The 17,510-nt window shown below is 44.3% G+C and overlaps 1 protein-coding gene across 3 annotated transcripts in view; it reads right to left on the minus strand.

The window, feature by feature from the left end:
• Bcas1 (brain enriched myelin associated protein 1) overlaps nt 1-16,378 on the minus strand; it is an 84,810-nt gene extending 68,432 nt beyond the window's left edge. Inside the window, exons 1-3 of one of the 3 annotated variants that reach the window (XM_074074999.1) lie at nt 16,229-16,378; nt 10,373-10,449; nt 8,970-9,048 (exon numbers count right to left, since the gene is read on the minus strand). In XM_074074999.1, coding sequence (XP_073931100.1) covers nt 8,970-9,048; nt 10,373-10,444 — 151 coding nt within the window. In that variant the 5' untranslated portion in view covers nt 10,445-10,449; nt 16,229-16,378. Of the gene's footprint in view, nt 1-8,969; nt 9,049-10,300; nt 10,450-16,228 lie in introns of all 3 variants that reach the window. The other 2 variants (XM_074075000.1, XM_074075001.1) reach the window with 2 other exon arrangements.
• Between the last annotated feature and the right edge of the window lie 1,132 nt (nt 16,379-17,510).

Consider the following 17,510-nt stretch of genomic DNA (forward strand, 5'->3'; position numbering starts at 1 on the left):
GGGGCTAGCCTTGACTACAATCCTTCCTATGTCTCCTGAGTAGCTGGGATCATAGACATGTACCACCACACCTAATTTACTGGCTGAGATGGGGTCTCGTTAACTTTTTGCCCAGGCTGGTCTCAAACCTCTATCCTCTGTATCTCCACCTCCCAAATAACTGGAATTATAGACATGGCACCACCACACCCAGTCCTCATGTCCTATCTTATTGCAAGACTTATTCACATCAACTCACATGGACCTCAGGCTTGTGAGGGATGGAGACACAGTGTCCGCTGGTTAAGTCAATCAGTCTGTCTGTGTTTCTCTCTCTCTCTCTCTTTCTATGTGTGTGTGTTAAGTCTACCTCCTTCCAAAGCAGCACTTTCCTAAAATCCAGCTGTTTCTGCCTTGAACTTTAGCTAATTGAACTGCTTTCTTTTGTAGCGCTCTCTCTCTCTTTAATAAACCTATGCAATGTTCACAGAAAGCAATGGCAAGAATTTTGGAGTCACAATCATCGAAGAACAAGATCCTCTACTGAGAAGCTGTGTGATCTTAGTGAAGTCCTGCAGAATCTTTGAATTTCCTCACTTGTTCATTGGGAATATTTGTTACTCCTTGCAGGGTCATTATGACACTTCCACTTCCGGGGCCACCTCATGCAAATGATCTGGTAGGAAGTCTTTCCCACAGCAGGTGTACTGTGATTATTTTAAGATTTCTCCCCTGGCTTTGACAACATTGCATTTGATACACTTGTAGTCAGACACTCCTGAATTATAGGAGTCCTCCTGTTTACAGGAAGACAGAGCAGAGAAAGGGAAGACCTGGGATTTCTTTGCTCTACTTATATTATATGGCATCACAAACACACATTTGTTAGCAATAGTGTTTGCCAAACCCTGGTATATCAGTGTCCAGAGTCAGAAATAAGCAAATGAGGAGGGGTAGTTCTAGTTCAGAATGACGTCTTAACAAACACTGCGGAGCAGAGAGAAGGTACAGGACCACGGTGAAAGCGAGGGTTCATCACAAACCTCTAGGAGGTCCCCTCCAGTGCATGGCTGCATCTTCCAGCTCTCCTTCACCTTTTTGTCTGTGGCCCATTCATAATGGAGGAAAATAAACTACAGGAGTGAGGAAAGGAAACAGGGAGCATAGGGAAGCGAGAGAGATGTAGCAGGGCACAGGGGGAGGCAGTACAGAAATGAACATGCCAAGAGGAGAGAAGAGAATTTACAAAATGGGAGAGACTGAGATGAAGAAACAGCAAGGGCTTTCAAAATGCCCAGAGCATCACTGATTTCTTTCTGTCTTTTCTTCTGTCCTCGTTGCACCCTGCCAGGGAACTTTCCTAGCCAGTGGTAAGTAAGAATGTTATAGCCATAGAAAAAGTCTTCAGGGGAAAAAAACATGGATAAACTTTTCTAAAAAGTGCTAGTATATTACTTTCAATAAGGATAAAACCCTCACATTTGGACTAGATTCTAACACATTTAGAGATGATGGCAGATGCTACCAGGGAGTAATGAAAGTGTTCTCAAAAACTTATAAGAACTTGGGGTTCTTAGATGGTTCAGCCCATGACAACTGAGGCCTGACCTGCCCCCTCCCCCTACTCTCGGGGTGGTTTATTCCCAAATCTATCACTTGGGCCTCTATCCTCTTACTAAGATGCTCACCTTTCTGGTGGCTTAAGACCTAAGTTAGACCAATCAAAATAACTCCTGGGACTTTTGCACCTTTGTGCTTGGGTTGGCAAACCAACAGGGGTACAAATGGAAATGGGGTGACCTCAGCTACAACACTGGGGTGATGACCAAAACTTGAGATCCAACATGGATGAAAGCAGAGCCAACAGCTCCAGTTACCCAGTGATACTCTTTGAACTTCTGGGTTCAGGTGTGCTGGAAGCTGGACGTAAGCCCCACTCCCTCTGCTGGTTTAAGTTGAGCATATACTCAGTGACTGCAGAGAGTTTCAGGGCATGGTCACTATTCTCCTTGTTGTAGAGTTAGTAAGCATCTGATACTCTGAGGGAAGCCATCTGTAGCTGCTGAAGCCTGCCAAGCAGGCCTTTAGGGTAGGAGGGAAAAGTACAAAAAGAATAAATACAGGGCAGTAAGCTCTAAGGAACTGGGCAGAAGTGAAAAGCCTCCACCAATGCTTTGTCTTCTCAATAAAAATGAAGGGGAAAATCCACTTGAGATAAGAAAAGTACAGTCATCTGAAACCTTAAACATTAAAAACACATAAAATGTATTCTGAAACACACATACACAGCCTATCCATGTGAGTTGAGCAGAAGAAAAGTTGCTGGAGTTCTGGACTGTGGACTCTTGCGAAAGACAAGATGGTTCACACTCCTTCCTCACGTTATCATGGGAAGAATAAAAAGTCCCTCCAGAGAATCAGATTCTTGACAAATCTTGGAAGAAGCCCATCTTAGAGAGAGAGAGAGAGAGAGAGAGAGAGAGAGAGAGAGAGAAAGAGAAAGAGAGAGAGAGCAAGAGTGAGCCCATACTGATATAACTTATTGCAGTAGAGAGTATTGTTAAATGTTTTACTTGAGTTACTATTGCTCTCTTACTGAGCCTAATTTATAAATTAAACTTTATCATAGCTAATATACATAGGCAATAGGGTTCAGTGTTATCAATGGTTCCAGGCAGCCATTGGAGGTCTTGGGATGCCCCATAGGCAAGGGGCATTGTGAAATTCCTTATTTCCTCCCCACTAGATATCTGCTAAAAAAAAGATGGGGACTTGGGGTGTTCTGGCGACAGTCCCAGTGCCTCCAGCAGTGTCTGGCAGGTAATGTGTCTGAGGTAGAGACTTGCCAAGTCCTTAACAAAAGACCACACTGGTCACAGTGGCAGAAACAGCCATCCTTGTAACAGGGTGCTGCAGGAGACAACGCCCTTTTTTCCTCAGGTCATATTATCCAAATCCTCCTCCTCCTTTTTTTTCTTTTTCAAATCCTCTACTTCTGAAGGCTCACGGGAAGCAGAAACGTCTCACAATTTTATGACACATGAAACATCCACTTATGAAAAGTATTCCCCATTCCAACTTCACTTTCTATGCAATCCTGTCCTTATGTGTGGGTGTCTTGGTCCATCAGGATGAAGTGGGCATATAAGGCACACTAACTGTAAAGAGGGAATTACAAATCTTACAAACACTAAAGAAGTGTACAATCATGTGATTTAGTGTTGGTGAGCAGCTGGGATCAGACATGAAGCCATTGTTGGATCTGCAAAGCTAAAGGATCTGGCAAAGCTAAAGCAGTTCATGGAAAAAAGGAAGGGAAGGAGATGACTTCTTCGGAGGAGAATTCTATTTGAATATCAAAGGGTTAGGAGAGGCCCCAGGGAAAACCCAAAGATGAAGCCCTCAAAACCTTCACAAAAATGACCCTTTTGCGATCATGTTGCAGGAGTCAAATGACAGTCAAACAACTGTGGCCTTCTGTGTGGTGCAGAGGTAGTCATTGTTTTAAAGTCCTAAAGCTAGAATTCACAGGGCAGATACTCATGGCTTGGAAGATGTTAGATTTGAAATTGCGCTGATGGATCATATTTTAGACTTTTTGTGTCAGTACTTGCCTGGGCCAAGAAATTCTAGCATAAATAAAAGAATGGGTTTTGGGGCATAGGGAAAAATTCTTGATTATCAGCCTGATACAACACATCTGGCAATGAAAACACTGGATCCAAATGGAACACGAGCGACAACTAAGTGTTGACCCCATGCTGTTTAGAAACTACCCTCTATAGACTGGTGGTTATCAGTCATTGTGGGGCAAGACTGTGACAGTGACACACTCAGTTCCCACTCATCACTCACAAACTTCCTATCGTTCTCGTGCCCAGAAGAATCCTGTGTACAAAGTTAATTCAAGTACAAAACCAGAAATTTCTCCAACATGAGCAAATATTGTCACAAAGACACATCAGATGTCTAATTTGGTCTTGTGTGTTTTTTTCCTAAATTGGGTAATATACATGTTTAACATGTGTTTATTACCAGAAATGGTGAACGTGTCTTAGCCCTTTCCTTTCCCTGTCTCTAGCCTCACCCTTACTGCAAGGTAACATGTGCAGCCTTCTGTGACTTGTCAAACTTTGTGAACACAAACACGTATAGGCATTTCAAATATTTATATATGGTGGTTGTAGATGTCAATGTAAGTTTTTATAAAAATCAGATTGTCTTAGAAATAGTTTTGATTGATTTTAAACATCATATTTGTCCCTCATAGTCAATATGTCCAAATCTGCCTTCTCCTTTGTAAGAGTTGCATAATATTCTTTGGTCTGGATATACTAAAAGATATTTAAGCCTCTGTGTATCCATTCTGGTAATTTCCATATTGTTTCTGGCACTTCCACTACCAACAATGCTAGAATAAGCCTCCATGGTCAAAAAGTTTAAAGCAGCGCTCCACTCTTCCACAGAATAGAGGCACAAATGTAGACTTGCTAGCCCTAAATCCAAAAAGGGTCTAGAGAATCAATTTCCAGCAGATGTGACAGGGTGTCTTTCCCCCCACTGTCAAGAGAGTTGAGCACAGATACTAAGCACCTTTTAAATGCTAAGCAGTTTACCAGGGAAGGTGGTCCTGCCCTGGGTTGCTGGAAACAAGGGTGAGCTTTGGAAACAAGGGTGAGCTTTGGAAACTGGGGGAGGGGTTCAGATCAAGTATGTGGCACATAGGATGTTGTGGCAGATGACTGTCACCCTAGCACTAGGGAGGCAGAAGGAACAGGACCGTGAGTTCGAGGCCAACCTGGGCTACAAAGGAAGACTCTGTCTCAAACAAATAAAGTTAACCAACCAGCAAACAAAAGGACTGATAGAGAGTGACCATTATTAGCTCAGGACTCAGGAAAACCAGCCAGGAGACAGCGTGAGGCGGGGAGAAGGATGCAGAAAAGCAACCAAAGGGGGATGGCTTTACTCTCCCAAGAGTAGAAGTACAGATGGCCACTGAGCACGTAAGGCCCCTTAGTATTGTCAGTCAGTGACCGATTTGGTCATCACCACAACGTGACCCCACTTGACACCTTTGCCTCTGCCCGATCTCATGACACCTATTGTTCAGAACATTTCCTGTGTCAATGTACTGTGTCCTACCCCATCTCAAACAACATACACGAAGTAAAAAAGCTTAAAGAAAATAGAGTGGGCATTTGGCCCATTTTACGCCACTAGGATGACCTTCGTCACAAAGGTGGAATAACCAGCGCAGGGAGGAGGTGGAGAAACTGGAACCCTCACTCATTGCTGGTGGGGATGGAACACGGGGCAGCACGCTCTCAAAAAATTAAACCTAGAGCCAGCATACCACCCAGCAAGTCCATTCCTAGGTACACGCTCAAAGGAAGAAAATACATATCCATGCAAAAATTAGTACGCAAACATGCACAGTGAAATTATTTATGATAGCCGAAAAGTAGAAACAACCCAAACATCCAATCACTAATGAATAAATTAACAACATGTGGCATACATACAATGGAGTATTATTTACCCATAAAAGGGAATGAAGTACTGGATGAACCTTGGGAACGTTGTGTTAAGTGAAAGGAGCCAGCCACACAAATGAGGAAGTTTGTAGTTGGGGAGCTGCCAGAGTTAGAGTTGGGATTTTTTTCCTGGCCTGACCTCATTTTGTATATTGTTTGATACATTTACTATGTCTATGTACTATGTCTCAAGCCATCTGAAAAAAATAGACAAATGATAAAAGAGTTAAAGCAGGTCAAGAGAAGAGAGGCAGGATTGAAAGCAGATGGACGGTGCATTGGATCTGGTTCCTGCTTTGCCAGAGTAGGCCCACAGATGCGTCAGCTCTAATTAATGAGTCTGTAGCTTTTTTGGGGGTTTCCAGGCCACGTGAGCCATACATCCCAGATAGTCAATGGCCTTGGGGACCAATCTGTACTACAGTCCTATCTGATATAAATTCAGAAATTTGAACTTTTGAAGTTTTCTGGAGTAAGGCACCTCTACAAAAGGGACTGGCCACTGGCAATGCCCCACCACAGCCCCTCTCTGTAGGAAACATTCATGGGGCGCACACTCCAATTGGTAGGATGCTCTGTGCACCCAGAAACCAAGTAAGCATAGGTGGAGTTGGGTGGGGGGCTTCAATGCTCAATCACATCCAGCCGTGGTACCCTGATGATTTTTTTTTTTAAAGCTCTCCTTTGAGAGGTGTGAAGTAGGGAGAAAAGCATGATATAATGCCAGCTGTGTGTTTGGTCAGCAGGGTTGAGGCCTTTTTGAAAGCCACTCACATATATTTGTTTTTTTAAGAAAGCAAAATGAGGCAATTCCTCTTTTTAGGAACAACTGAGCAGGAACCAAAAGGAAGGTATTAATTTTGGAAACTTCTTATCCTTACAAAACAGAGACATTCTTCAGTGGCTGAAAAATGACACATTCTGGCAGATACATCATGTATTAGTCTCTGCCATCCATCAGCTGTGAGGACTGAACAACCTTTTTTTTTTTTTTTTAAAGAGTGACTAATGTGAAGTGTGCTAGAAAGAAATCAAAGGAGGAGATAAAATGAGGTATTTTTATTTCCCCAAAGATCTGTGAAGCTTTAGGCATAAATACTCAGGTGGGAAAATCCAGTTGGGCAACACCTGAGGGATAGCTGGAGACAAGGGGCAAGAGTGACAGTGACTTTACCCTGATGCCTCCTTTTCATCATGCTCACTCTCTGCAGTGGGGGTCCTTACAGCTTCCTTAAGTTTGTGTCATTACTTCCATCTTACAGATGAACACTGGATAAATCCTTGCTACTAAGTTGCAGAGCTGGACCCCTCAACCTGGTTTATTTGACTCCAGTGCTTGAGGGGCACTGCTCAATGCCCACAGATTTTGTGACTTAACACAGAACAAATATATTATCTTACAGTTCCGAAGGTCATAAGTCAAAATTGAGTTTCTGCTTCCTCACCTTTCCCAGCATTCAGACTTCACCTGCACTCCTTGGCATGTAGCTCCATCTCCAAGTTCAAGGCCAGCAGCATCTCTATCTCTATCTCTGTCTCTGTCTCTGTCTCTGTCTCTGTCTCTGACGTTTGTTCCTATGATCATATCTTCTTTTCCTGCTCCCTCTCTCCTGCTTCACTCCTTATAAAGACCGTTGGGATTACATCAGAGCAACCTGGATAACCCAGGATCATTGCTCCATCTCAAGGTCCTGGATCACTGCTGCAGAGTCCACTTTTGCCACATAAGGTGACATGTTCACAGGTTATGAGGATTAGGCCAAAGTCATCTGGGAGGAGGAGGGGGATTGTTCTATAGGCCTGTGGTCTCGTAAATAAATACATTCCTGAGTGCACACTCTTGGTGGAGATTCTGCTGACCCCAAGGGGGCAAAACCTTTTTTTTGGGGGGGGGGCGGGAAATGAAAAATAAAGTGTATTTTTTCATGTGTAGAGCACAGACATAGGACCTACACAGGAAGTCAGCATGTGTGTGATAATACAATGTCATTGGTGGGATTCTCTGAGTTCTGAAGGCATCATCTCACTGAGTCCCGGGTCACCTGTGAGGCCAACATGTCCTCCTCGCCTGCCTCCCTCCTTTGACCCAGATACCCACACTTGCTTCCCTCTGCCCCACACTTCAGGTCTGTGTAAGTGAGGAGGTGACTCAAGGGACTCTCAATAGCTCACATGCCTTTACCACTTGAGCCACTCCACCAGCCCCAACTCACATGCCTTTAAAGAGCAGTTTTGTAATTGAAGAACAAAACATTGATGAAATCCCAGCAGCACTGCCTCTGTTCTCGTGGGCTTGGATGGATGCTAAGCTTGTCATCTATCTCCTTAGGGGAGATGTGCAGCCACTTTTGTCAAAAACAAAACAGAAAATTTCCTTTTGAGGTGGTTACAACAAGTCTTTTCAGGTATTCCTTCCCTGAATCTCTAGACTTAGGCTTTATCTCCACCTTCCTGCTATTAGGGAATGAAGGTAAGGCACAGCTGTCACTCTACCTTACTGGGTAGAAAGGGATTGTTGGAGCACAGTGGGGTGTGTAGCATCTCCATGGCTAGGGTCTTACTAAACGGAATCTACGTTCTCCTTCTAGGATGATTAATTGGATCTGGCCTGGAGATGGGTCCCTTCTAACTCTCCAGTGATCTCACGGCTGTTGGAGATTTTCTTTCTCCCTTGTAGTTCACCAAAGTCTACGTGTGAACAGACACAAAGAAGGCACCCCTGCACTCAGCAGGAGGACCACAAACTCAATGTGGGGCAGAGTCTATCTCAATGACAGTGTGAGTCAATGAGCTACAATAGATTCATAAAACACACATGTCCCATGACATGCTCCATGTCACACAGCCAGTGCACAATAGGTTCTAAGCTAGGTCTGTTGACTCCAAAAGCCAAACTCTCAGTGTTTTCCTCTGCTGCTTTTCTCTCATATATTGCAAATCCTTGGTCTCTTTGGGCTGTCATGTGACTCAAACAAGCTAAAGGTCATGGAATAAATTATATCTACCCTCCCCCCAAGACTGGCCCCTATCCTCATAAATGGGACCTCATTGGAAACAGGGTCATTGCTGATGGTGATGAGGTCCTAAGGGTGGGCCCTAACCTCACATGTCTGTTTCCCTATAAACAGGAGGAATCTAGACACAGAGGCAGCCCTCTGGAGACCTGCCCTGAAGACACAAGGGAGAGATGGGAACTAGGTCTTCCCTTCCAGCCCTCAGAAGAAACCAATACTGCAACACCCAGATTTCAAACTTCCAGACCAGCACCATGAGACAATCAACACCTTTGTTTAAGCTGCCCAGCCTCTGGTCCTTTGTTATAGCCTCCCCAGGAAACGATACAAGTGAGCATCTAAAGTGAGTCTGTGGCTTTACCTTTCCATTCTGTTTGCCATAAACAGAACAAGAGACCCTCCCACCCCAGGGGAGCAGCTCTCCCAGCATAGCACTGACCTTCATCATAGTGCTGAACTGTGCAGGTCGATACAACCACCGGGATCCCGTTCTGGCCACACTCACTGTCCTCTGTCACCTGGAACAGAACCGGTGGCATTACTGATTAAGTCTTCAGGGAAAATTAGAAAATTCAAGAGAGAGTCTGAAGGCTACAAGGAAGCCTCACAAAAATTAAACAATTTAAAGGCCGCATTTCTAGAAAAAACCCAGCTTCTGATCATGCCTTAGGCTAACAAAATAACCCACCCTAGGCTGGCTTCTTGTCACTGTAAGTGTATTCTGTGGTTTGTGCTTTATCACAGTGCCACAGGTGGGTCCTGTTCCCCACCTCCCCAACCCATCATCTACCCTGGATTCTAAGGCTCAAAAAGGCTACCTATCTAATGAGGGATGGAACAGAAATGTAACATGGTGGTTTCACCATCTGTAAAACTAACATCACCAAATGGTCCTGCACACAAACACAACATCAGCCAGGCCTTGAGCTAACAGATTTGTTAGATACAGGAATTCATTGTGTGTGTGTGTGTGTTTTATACTCCCTTATTCATTGTTGCAAACTTTTCCTAATTTTAGAGTATTGCTCTTTTTGTCTTTTGTTACTTATTATAGATATTTAAAAAGATTGTATATACATATAATAATCACATAGAAAAACAGTTGCAAAAGAATGTTATATAATGTTTTAGTGATAATTTATACCCTTTAATCAGTATTAATTGCATATTGATTATATAGTATTTTGCATATGGAGTCTTATTCTGCTACTATTATTAATAGTAAGAACATATGTTAATAAGTACAGAGAGGAAAAACACCTAAAAGACTAAATACCAACTCCCAAAGGTGGGAACCTCCTGGAGGATACAGAAGGTCTTTCCTGTTTTTAAAATTTTTTTAATTATTTAAAAGTAGTCTGTGTTTCTGACTTTATCATTAGCCCTACCAAGAAATAAAAGATCCAACCATCAAACCATTTGGCCTACACACCATGACTTGCTCCCCCAGGTCAATGCTAGGGTACTAGGTACTAGAGTTTGAACTCAGGGCCTCTTGATAACCACTTGAGCACAACCTCTCCCTGATTTGTGACTGTCAAAAATATCTCCAGACACTGACACATGTCCCAGGGGACAGCAGTGAGGAACAAAATCTGATAGTTGAGGTCCCACTAGGGAACAGGTTCCGAATTGGCTTCCTGGGAATCACCTGTGGAGGTCCCTGAAGACACAGGCTCTCTACTTCAGTTTAGTGGGGCTCAGAGCCTGCATTTTTAGCCAGCTACAAAGGTCTGACTACAACTGATGGATAACAGCAGCAGCCCCCACCTGCTGTTCCCCTGCCACAAGCGCTGGGCGGGTCATTAGCTGCCAGTGTCCCAATGATTGTGACTGCTCTACCTTGTAAGTGTCTGCTTCTGATTCGAGCTCTTGGTCTTCAACTCTCTGTGGAACACTCATTTGGTTACCCATTGCTCCTGAAATAGAGAAGAGAAGAGGGAGAAGGAACTCAAAACCAAAACAAAGTCAGACATCTACACACAAAGCCAAACTGTAGACCGACAAGGGACTCATGCATGTATCATCACAGCCCAGGTTCGAATAAATTGCTTCTATTTATTTTGTGGAAGGAGAGGCGGTCTTGGACCCTTATATGCAACAGAATTAAAGTCAAATGTGCCCCTACCTTTCAAATGCATTTCATTGCTGGTGGAAATATTTATCATCATGAAAGGTAAGATCAGGGTGAAAAATGTTTTCTTCCCTCTCATCTGCTATCATGTCAAGGAGACTTTAAGATGAAGGCAATTGAAATAAAGTTAGAATTTCGAGCATCCTCTGATCCTCAAACTAAATGATTTTCCCATTTTACATTCTCATGGTACTGGCATTTTTTTTGTTACAATACCCAAGTATGTGTGTGTGTGTTTTTGGCAGCACTGGGATTTGAACTCAGGGTCTCATGCTTGCTGGGCAGGCACGCTACCACTTGAGCCACTCTGCCATTCCTGCCATTTTTTTTTCATAGCACTTGGTACTGCTTGTAATTATATATTTATGTTAGTAAATTCTCATTCATTGATGCAGCAGATATATTTTGAGCAAACATTGGCACCTGACACTGTCAGGCGTGAGGATGACAGCTGGGAATTAAGCAGACAGCCCACTTGACTCCACAGAGTTAGAAGCTAGTAGATAGAAAGAGGATAAGCAGAGCAGTAAATCCATAAACTAGGCCACTTCCTGCAGTGCAAGGCACAGTGGTTACAAGTATGAGTTTACAGGAATGCCTGGACTCGAATCTACTCTCTGTGCTTCACAGCTGTGAGTCTTTGGGAGAGTTAATTAGTGTCTCTGTGCCTTTTAACATTTGCAACAGAGATTCAATGAGTCAATGCTTAAAAGTGATTAGATTATCTGGCTCATAATAAATATGTATCTATGAAACAAAAATGCACAGTGTCCTCTGCTACAAGGAACAGGGAGTTGATAGTGCTATGTGGTTCTGGGTGAGGGTGGCAATGTTAGGTTAGATGTTTCTGGAATGGTCATTGTTCCTGACCAGGACAAAAGGGAATTTCTGGTTTGTGTCCCTAATACATTATAAGTGCCACTAGGCCAGAGGCTGTGTCCCCCTTACGGGATACCGTGTCTCCTTTTCCTAGCAGCATGTTTGCATTTATCAGGCGTGCAGGGGTAGTTTATGAGTTGAATGGAGGAAGTAATGCTTGACCCCATCTCTCCTTGGTCAGGCCCTAACCCGGGCCCATGCGCAGGTCCTCACTGACCCTCTCAAGAGCTTGTTGTGATGATGGTGAGAGGAAACAGTAACTTAGTGCTTGCAATGCCAAGCCTGCTTCTCAAGTGCTTTGCCTGTGATTGGCGCATTTTGCCCCACCACACCCTGGTGAAGCAGGTTTTACTGTGATCTCATTCTCCAGCTAAGACTCCAGAGGTTAAATGACTTCCCACAGCTCCCCCAGTTAGTGAGGTAGAAACAAGACTCAGGCACTGTTCATTGGGTTCTTCACTAGGGGATGCTCTGTATATTATTATCTCCCCCAGAAGACAAAGGAATGGAGCCTCCAAAGCTGACCCACGGATGTACCAGCTCTGGGGATTTATATGTTCTCTAATCACAGCACAGAAGAAAGCCGAGCACTGCTAAAACCTATGGGACACTTGTTATTTTGAAGTATTTCCTATTTTTAAAATCCACAATATGCATATTTCCAACAAGCCATCATTTTTGTCTATAAATGGAATATTATGAATACAGCATTGAATCCTCCAGACCAGGGTCAGGAAACAACAGCTGTGGCCCAATTCAGCTGGGCTCCTGTTTTAGTATGTCCAGTGAACAAAATGGGCTCCACATTTGTACATGGTTGGAAAAAAAAAAAAAAACCACCAAAGAAGACAACTCACAAAGTGTGATACTTGAAATTATGTAGGGGGCAAATTTCAGCTTCCATAAATAAAGTTTTATTGGAGGACAGCCAGGGGCATTTATTTATGCACTCTCTGAGGATGCTTTCATGGTGTAATGGCAGAGTCTGACAATAGTGACCAGGAACACGTGCCATGGCTCACAAAGCCTGATATATTTACTCTCTGGATCTCTGCAGAGAGCTCACTGATGCTGGGTAATTTGTAGCCATTTGCAGATGAGGGGTTTGAGACATCTGAGAGACTGAGTGCTACCCATGGTTAAGACCCAAGGGTTTGAACCCACCACATAACAACAACTCCAATCACAGGGCCCTGATGAAGTAATAATAGCAACAACTTTTGGTGAGTGCTTGCCCAGTGTGGGAGGCACTGTTTTAGAAGCTTCACTCATAAAACTAGGGTACTCTTTGTAACAAGTCAGCAAGGTAATGGTTATTATTTCAAAGTTATAGATGAGGTAACTGAGGCGTGTTAAATGTCTTGGTCAAGCTCATACATAAACACATGCAGGAACATTATTTACACATACGTACAATGTCCTCATCTAAATTCAGCTTGTGACAAGCTTACACGTTAACAATGGGTTTGCAAACTTTCTAAGCCTCTACTATTCAATTTGAATTCAATCCTACTTGGAGGCTATCTTCAATAAACACTTGAGATCTTGGCTCAAGATATTTCATCATGTCTGTCTATCTGTATCTATCCATCTATCCATCTATCTTGCAGGCAAGAGACAAGCCTCATCCTCCACAGAGTTGGGGTTCCATGACTCACTCTGCACATTCTAAGGAACCTCTTACTTCAAGGCCACAGGAACTGAAAGAAGGAAAACCAATGACATGTCTTTTGCAGTGATTACCTGGAATCAGACAATGCTGCGATCATAAAGTACTTGTGAAATTGCTCCTACAAAACCAAGAGGTTACTGTCACCTATTGGCAGACATATGTAAGTACAACAGAAATGGATTTATTCAGCCTGGGGGAGCTATGCTCACATGACTGGGGAGGTTGAAGAGAACATTTCTGAGATGGTGCAAGAAGGGGCAAGCTTTCCAAAGCCCAAAAGGTACAGCAACTAATAAAGTGACAGTGATACCCATGCCTGAGGGGTCTGGAGAGCTCACCACAGACAGCCCAGGGCTGACACTCTAGGGAGAGCACAGTATGGGAACATGGACTCTGGGATTTGGAATCTCTGCTTGCCATGTGCTGAAAGAGTGACTGTGAGTTTCTGAGCCTCCCTGGGCCTCAGTTTCCTCATCTGTAAAATTGAAATAAAGGTTGGCCCCATCTCAACAAGTTGTGAGAATTAATATACACAGGGTGCCCTGAACAGGGTCTGGCACCCAGTGAGCACCACACCAGTGCTAGTTACGAACAGGATTATGGTTAAGACCAGAAAGTCCTGGGCAAGCCAGAGTGACTTTGGTGCCCCCTAAGCCACTCAAGGACTCTTTGTCTGTTTAACAGATGGGAAAACTGAGACACAAGTCCAGTCAGACAGTGATTCATGTCTGTGATGAATTTTTCTCAAGTACCCAAAATGGAGAAAAACAAATCACATAGGAAAATTTCAAGGAAAACTTATCTAATGGAAAGAGCTAGCTTTTATTTGGGAAAAAAATGGTTAATGTGATGTTAAAATGTTCTTTTTTCGTGGATGAATGGTATAAGTTGTTTTGTTTTTATTTCATTTGACATTAAACACATTAAGTTACCCTTTTGTAGGGAATTTTGTTTTTGAAAGTAGACTTACCACCCTTCTAATCTGTGAGAAAAATAAGTGCCCCCTCCACCCTTCCCTGGTCTTTTTGCTATTGCAATGTTTCTGAGTAAGTGTAGGTCCTGGGGTTTAATTCTCCCGACTTCCTACTTTCTACTTTTGCACTTTCTACTCTTTCTTCCTGCATTATGCTACAATTTCATCAAATATTTGCCTGTGATGTAAGAGAACATAGGACACAGAATAGTCATTGCATGTCTGATTTTGCTATAAGAAATTAAAATTGTAACTAGTTGAGCAATACGGATGGCCTAAAATGAGGAATGCAAAGTTGGTTACTGATTACACAAAGGCGTGGTGGGAGTCAGGAGAGACACGTATTATATTAGTAATAAATATTTTTCTTAGTAATGTGATAACCTCATCAGCTGTGATCTGATTCATGAGTGAATCTGGAATTTCTCTCTGACATCAAGGATGATACCCTTGAACCCCCATTTTAGCAGTGAGCCCTCCTCCTGGGGGGCAGGCCAAGCACACACCGTTCAAGCCAGCTGTGGAGACAGAGCATTTCTGAAACCTTTTGTGAGCAGGCAGCTAAATGGCCCTGGAGTGAAAGGGGGCAGTCCTTAAAGGGTGGAATAGTGACAGAATTAGTCACCGAGTAAACAAGAAACACCTTCGATCAATGCAATGGTTTATAGGCAAACCGTGGCCTCCTCCCACCCAGCTGAGGACAGTGCCAACACAGCCAGGCTGGCACACCCGGTGCAAGCAGCCCTCTGCTCCGGCTCCCAAGGCAAGTTTGATATGTGGATAAATAGGTGCCGACCATCCATTTCCCGGTGTGCCCAGCACAGTGCAGGGAACATGCAGCCACCATGAGGCACTGTGCACAGTGGTGCTGTCTGCACTCAATCTACTTCAACATGCCTCTCTCGTGTCTCATTTAGGGAAAGCCATCCACACTGCAGGGCTGAAGGAAGCCCAACCACAGCAAGGTCAGGGCTTCGGGGGTGTGGTGGGGGTAGGCCCTGGCTTCTGGTGCAATACTTCAGAAAAGTTTTAAAAAAAAATGGGCAAGAGTTTAACACAAATTAAAAATCAAGATCAGTACTGTTGCTTATCCTATTTTTACTGAACGGGTTGAGATTTTGCCCATGATGGATATCTAATTCTTAAGTTTTAACTTAGAGTAGCAGTGACCTTGATGGTGTTCCTTCAATTTGGGGCACTCTCTTCCCCTCCTGCCACCCTGTCAGGGTCCCACAGCCTCCTTTCTTGAGATCTTAGAACTAGTTTCCACCCCTCCTTCATCTGGCCTTGTCCCAGTTGTAATGGAGACTACAAAGTTGGTGACAAGAACAAAACCACAGCTGAGGTTCTTAGTCCTTCAAGTCCTCTGATTTTGGTACTGTTCTCCTGCCCATTTTACACATTAGGGAACGGAGGCCCAGCAGGCAGAATAAACCTGCCCCAGGGCAGCCAAGTTTGATGGGGCTGAGAGCAGCTTCCGTGGACTGGCTCCAGAGCCCCCATCCTCTAATTACTGTGGCTCTTTTGGACAGGAGAGGGTGTTAGAGGGCGTGCAACCGGGATTTGAACCCAGCACCTGCCTCAGAGGCACTCTTCGAGGTCAGTAAGATCATTTAGGAAAAGAACCAGGTCCACAGAAGGCCCTCTACCAGTTTTTTTCCCTGTCCCCAGTGCCATAGGTATAGACTCAAAGTCCAGTTGGCTGTGGGGGTTCCTGCCCTGACAGTGGTCCCCAAACCACACAGCATCCCCTGCCATCTGCTGACTTCTCCCTACATCAGCACCTACCAGACCCTCAGAGGTCCCCCAATTAGGTTGCTATACCCCAACTCTACCCAAATTTAGCAAACTTATAGGAAGCACCCTCTGTGAGTCCATTTCACAGATGGTGAGACCAAGGCTTACACACACCCAATGCTAGACAGCGAGCAAGTGGCAGAGTTGCAGGCAAGTTTAACCCTCTGGTCCCAGCGTCTATATTCCACCCCACCACAAACCACAGACCCTCAAGCCAAGGGTGGAGAATCTGAAAGTGGTTACCCAGTGACCACTGGTGGGAGTATCTTCGGTTCTCTGGTGTCACCTGGAACTGTTCCTGTTCAGGGTCCTGTGTCCCCAACTGGTGCACGCAGTACCAGGCTATCGGTTGAGCCCGGCTCCCCGCCCTTTGATTCCTTGTCTGGGGCTGCTGGGTGAACACACAGAGCAGGACAAACAGAAGCCTGGGTGGAGCTGCCCCCTCCCCGGCCAGCCCATTAGAAACAAGTCTCTTCCTGGATTTGGGCTGCCCTCACCTCCCAATAAAACAGAACACCTGAATTCTCTCCCATATGTGGCTTGTTAGTGCTGTAGACATCCTCTCTGGAACCCCTTTCCCCTAAGGCTGTAGGTGGACCTGAGCCCTAATTCCCTTCCCCCAGCAACTGTGGGTCATCTCGAGAGCGGGGAGAACACTCTCTGTGAGATTTTGCAGTCTGTCTGCCTTTCACCTTCACTGATTCCAGAACACCACCTAGCCACCTAGTTAAGTTTCACCCGCTGAACCCCCTTGTCCTGCAAGCCACACTCCCAAAGGGTTTTGGACACTGATCAGCAGGTAACCTATGGGTGACTTATTGCTCTGAAGCTAACATGGCAAAGGGCCTTTTTTTTTTTTCTCTATGCAGACCAGAAATATAGACAGGTTTATTTAATTTCAGCAAGGTTGTTTGTTAAAGCATCTTACAAGGACAAAAACACTATGACAGCATGAGCTAAAATATAGCAAAAGAAGATAGAAAAGCAAGAGTCAGCACATCAAAGGAGAACAGAATCAAAACTAAATGTGTACTGATTTACAGACTTGGTATGGAGCATTCACAGATGTGACTCTGAGCTTCCCAATAGCCAATGTGAAAGGGGAAATATGGTGAGTTATGGTATTTAGTGCTCTTGAAACACTCAAGAGAAAAGCAAACTAGCAATTAGTGTGGCTTCCATCAATACCACGCTCAGCTGAAAGCATTCATCACGAACACTTGCTGACCATCAGGCTATATGCAGGCCTTCTTTACAGAGGCGCTAGGAAGAGGGGGGTGTCTCATCCGCCCTGGGGCCCTTGTCATTGGACACAGAGCAAGGTCCTCATTGTGAAAGAGGAGCCAAAGTGGTCAAGAGAGAGAAGCAGAGAGAGCCAGAGAAGGGCTCTGTCAGAAAGCAGCAAGGAAGAAAAACACCGTTTAAATAGATGCTAAATTCTCGATCAGGCGCACCACGATTACGGTGTAGACTTGACCCCAGCGTAGTGCTGGCTGTTTAAAGCCAGAATGTAATAAAGCCTGCT

This window comes from Castor canadensis, chromosome 5, assembly GCF_047511655.1.
Source record: "Castor canadensis chromosome 5, mCasCan1.hap1v2, whole genome shotgun sequence".
Classification (NCBI taxonomy): domain Eukaryota; kingdom Metazoa; phylum Chordata; class Mammalia; order Rodentia; family Castoridae; genus Castor; species Castor canadensis.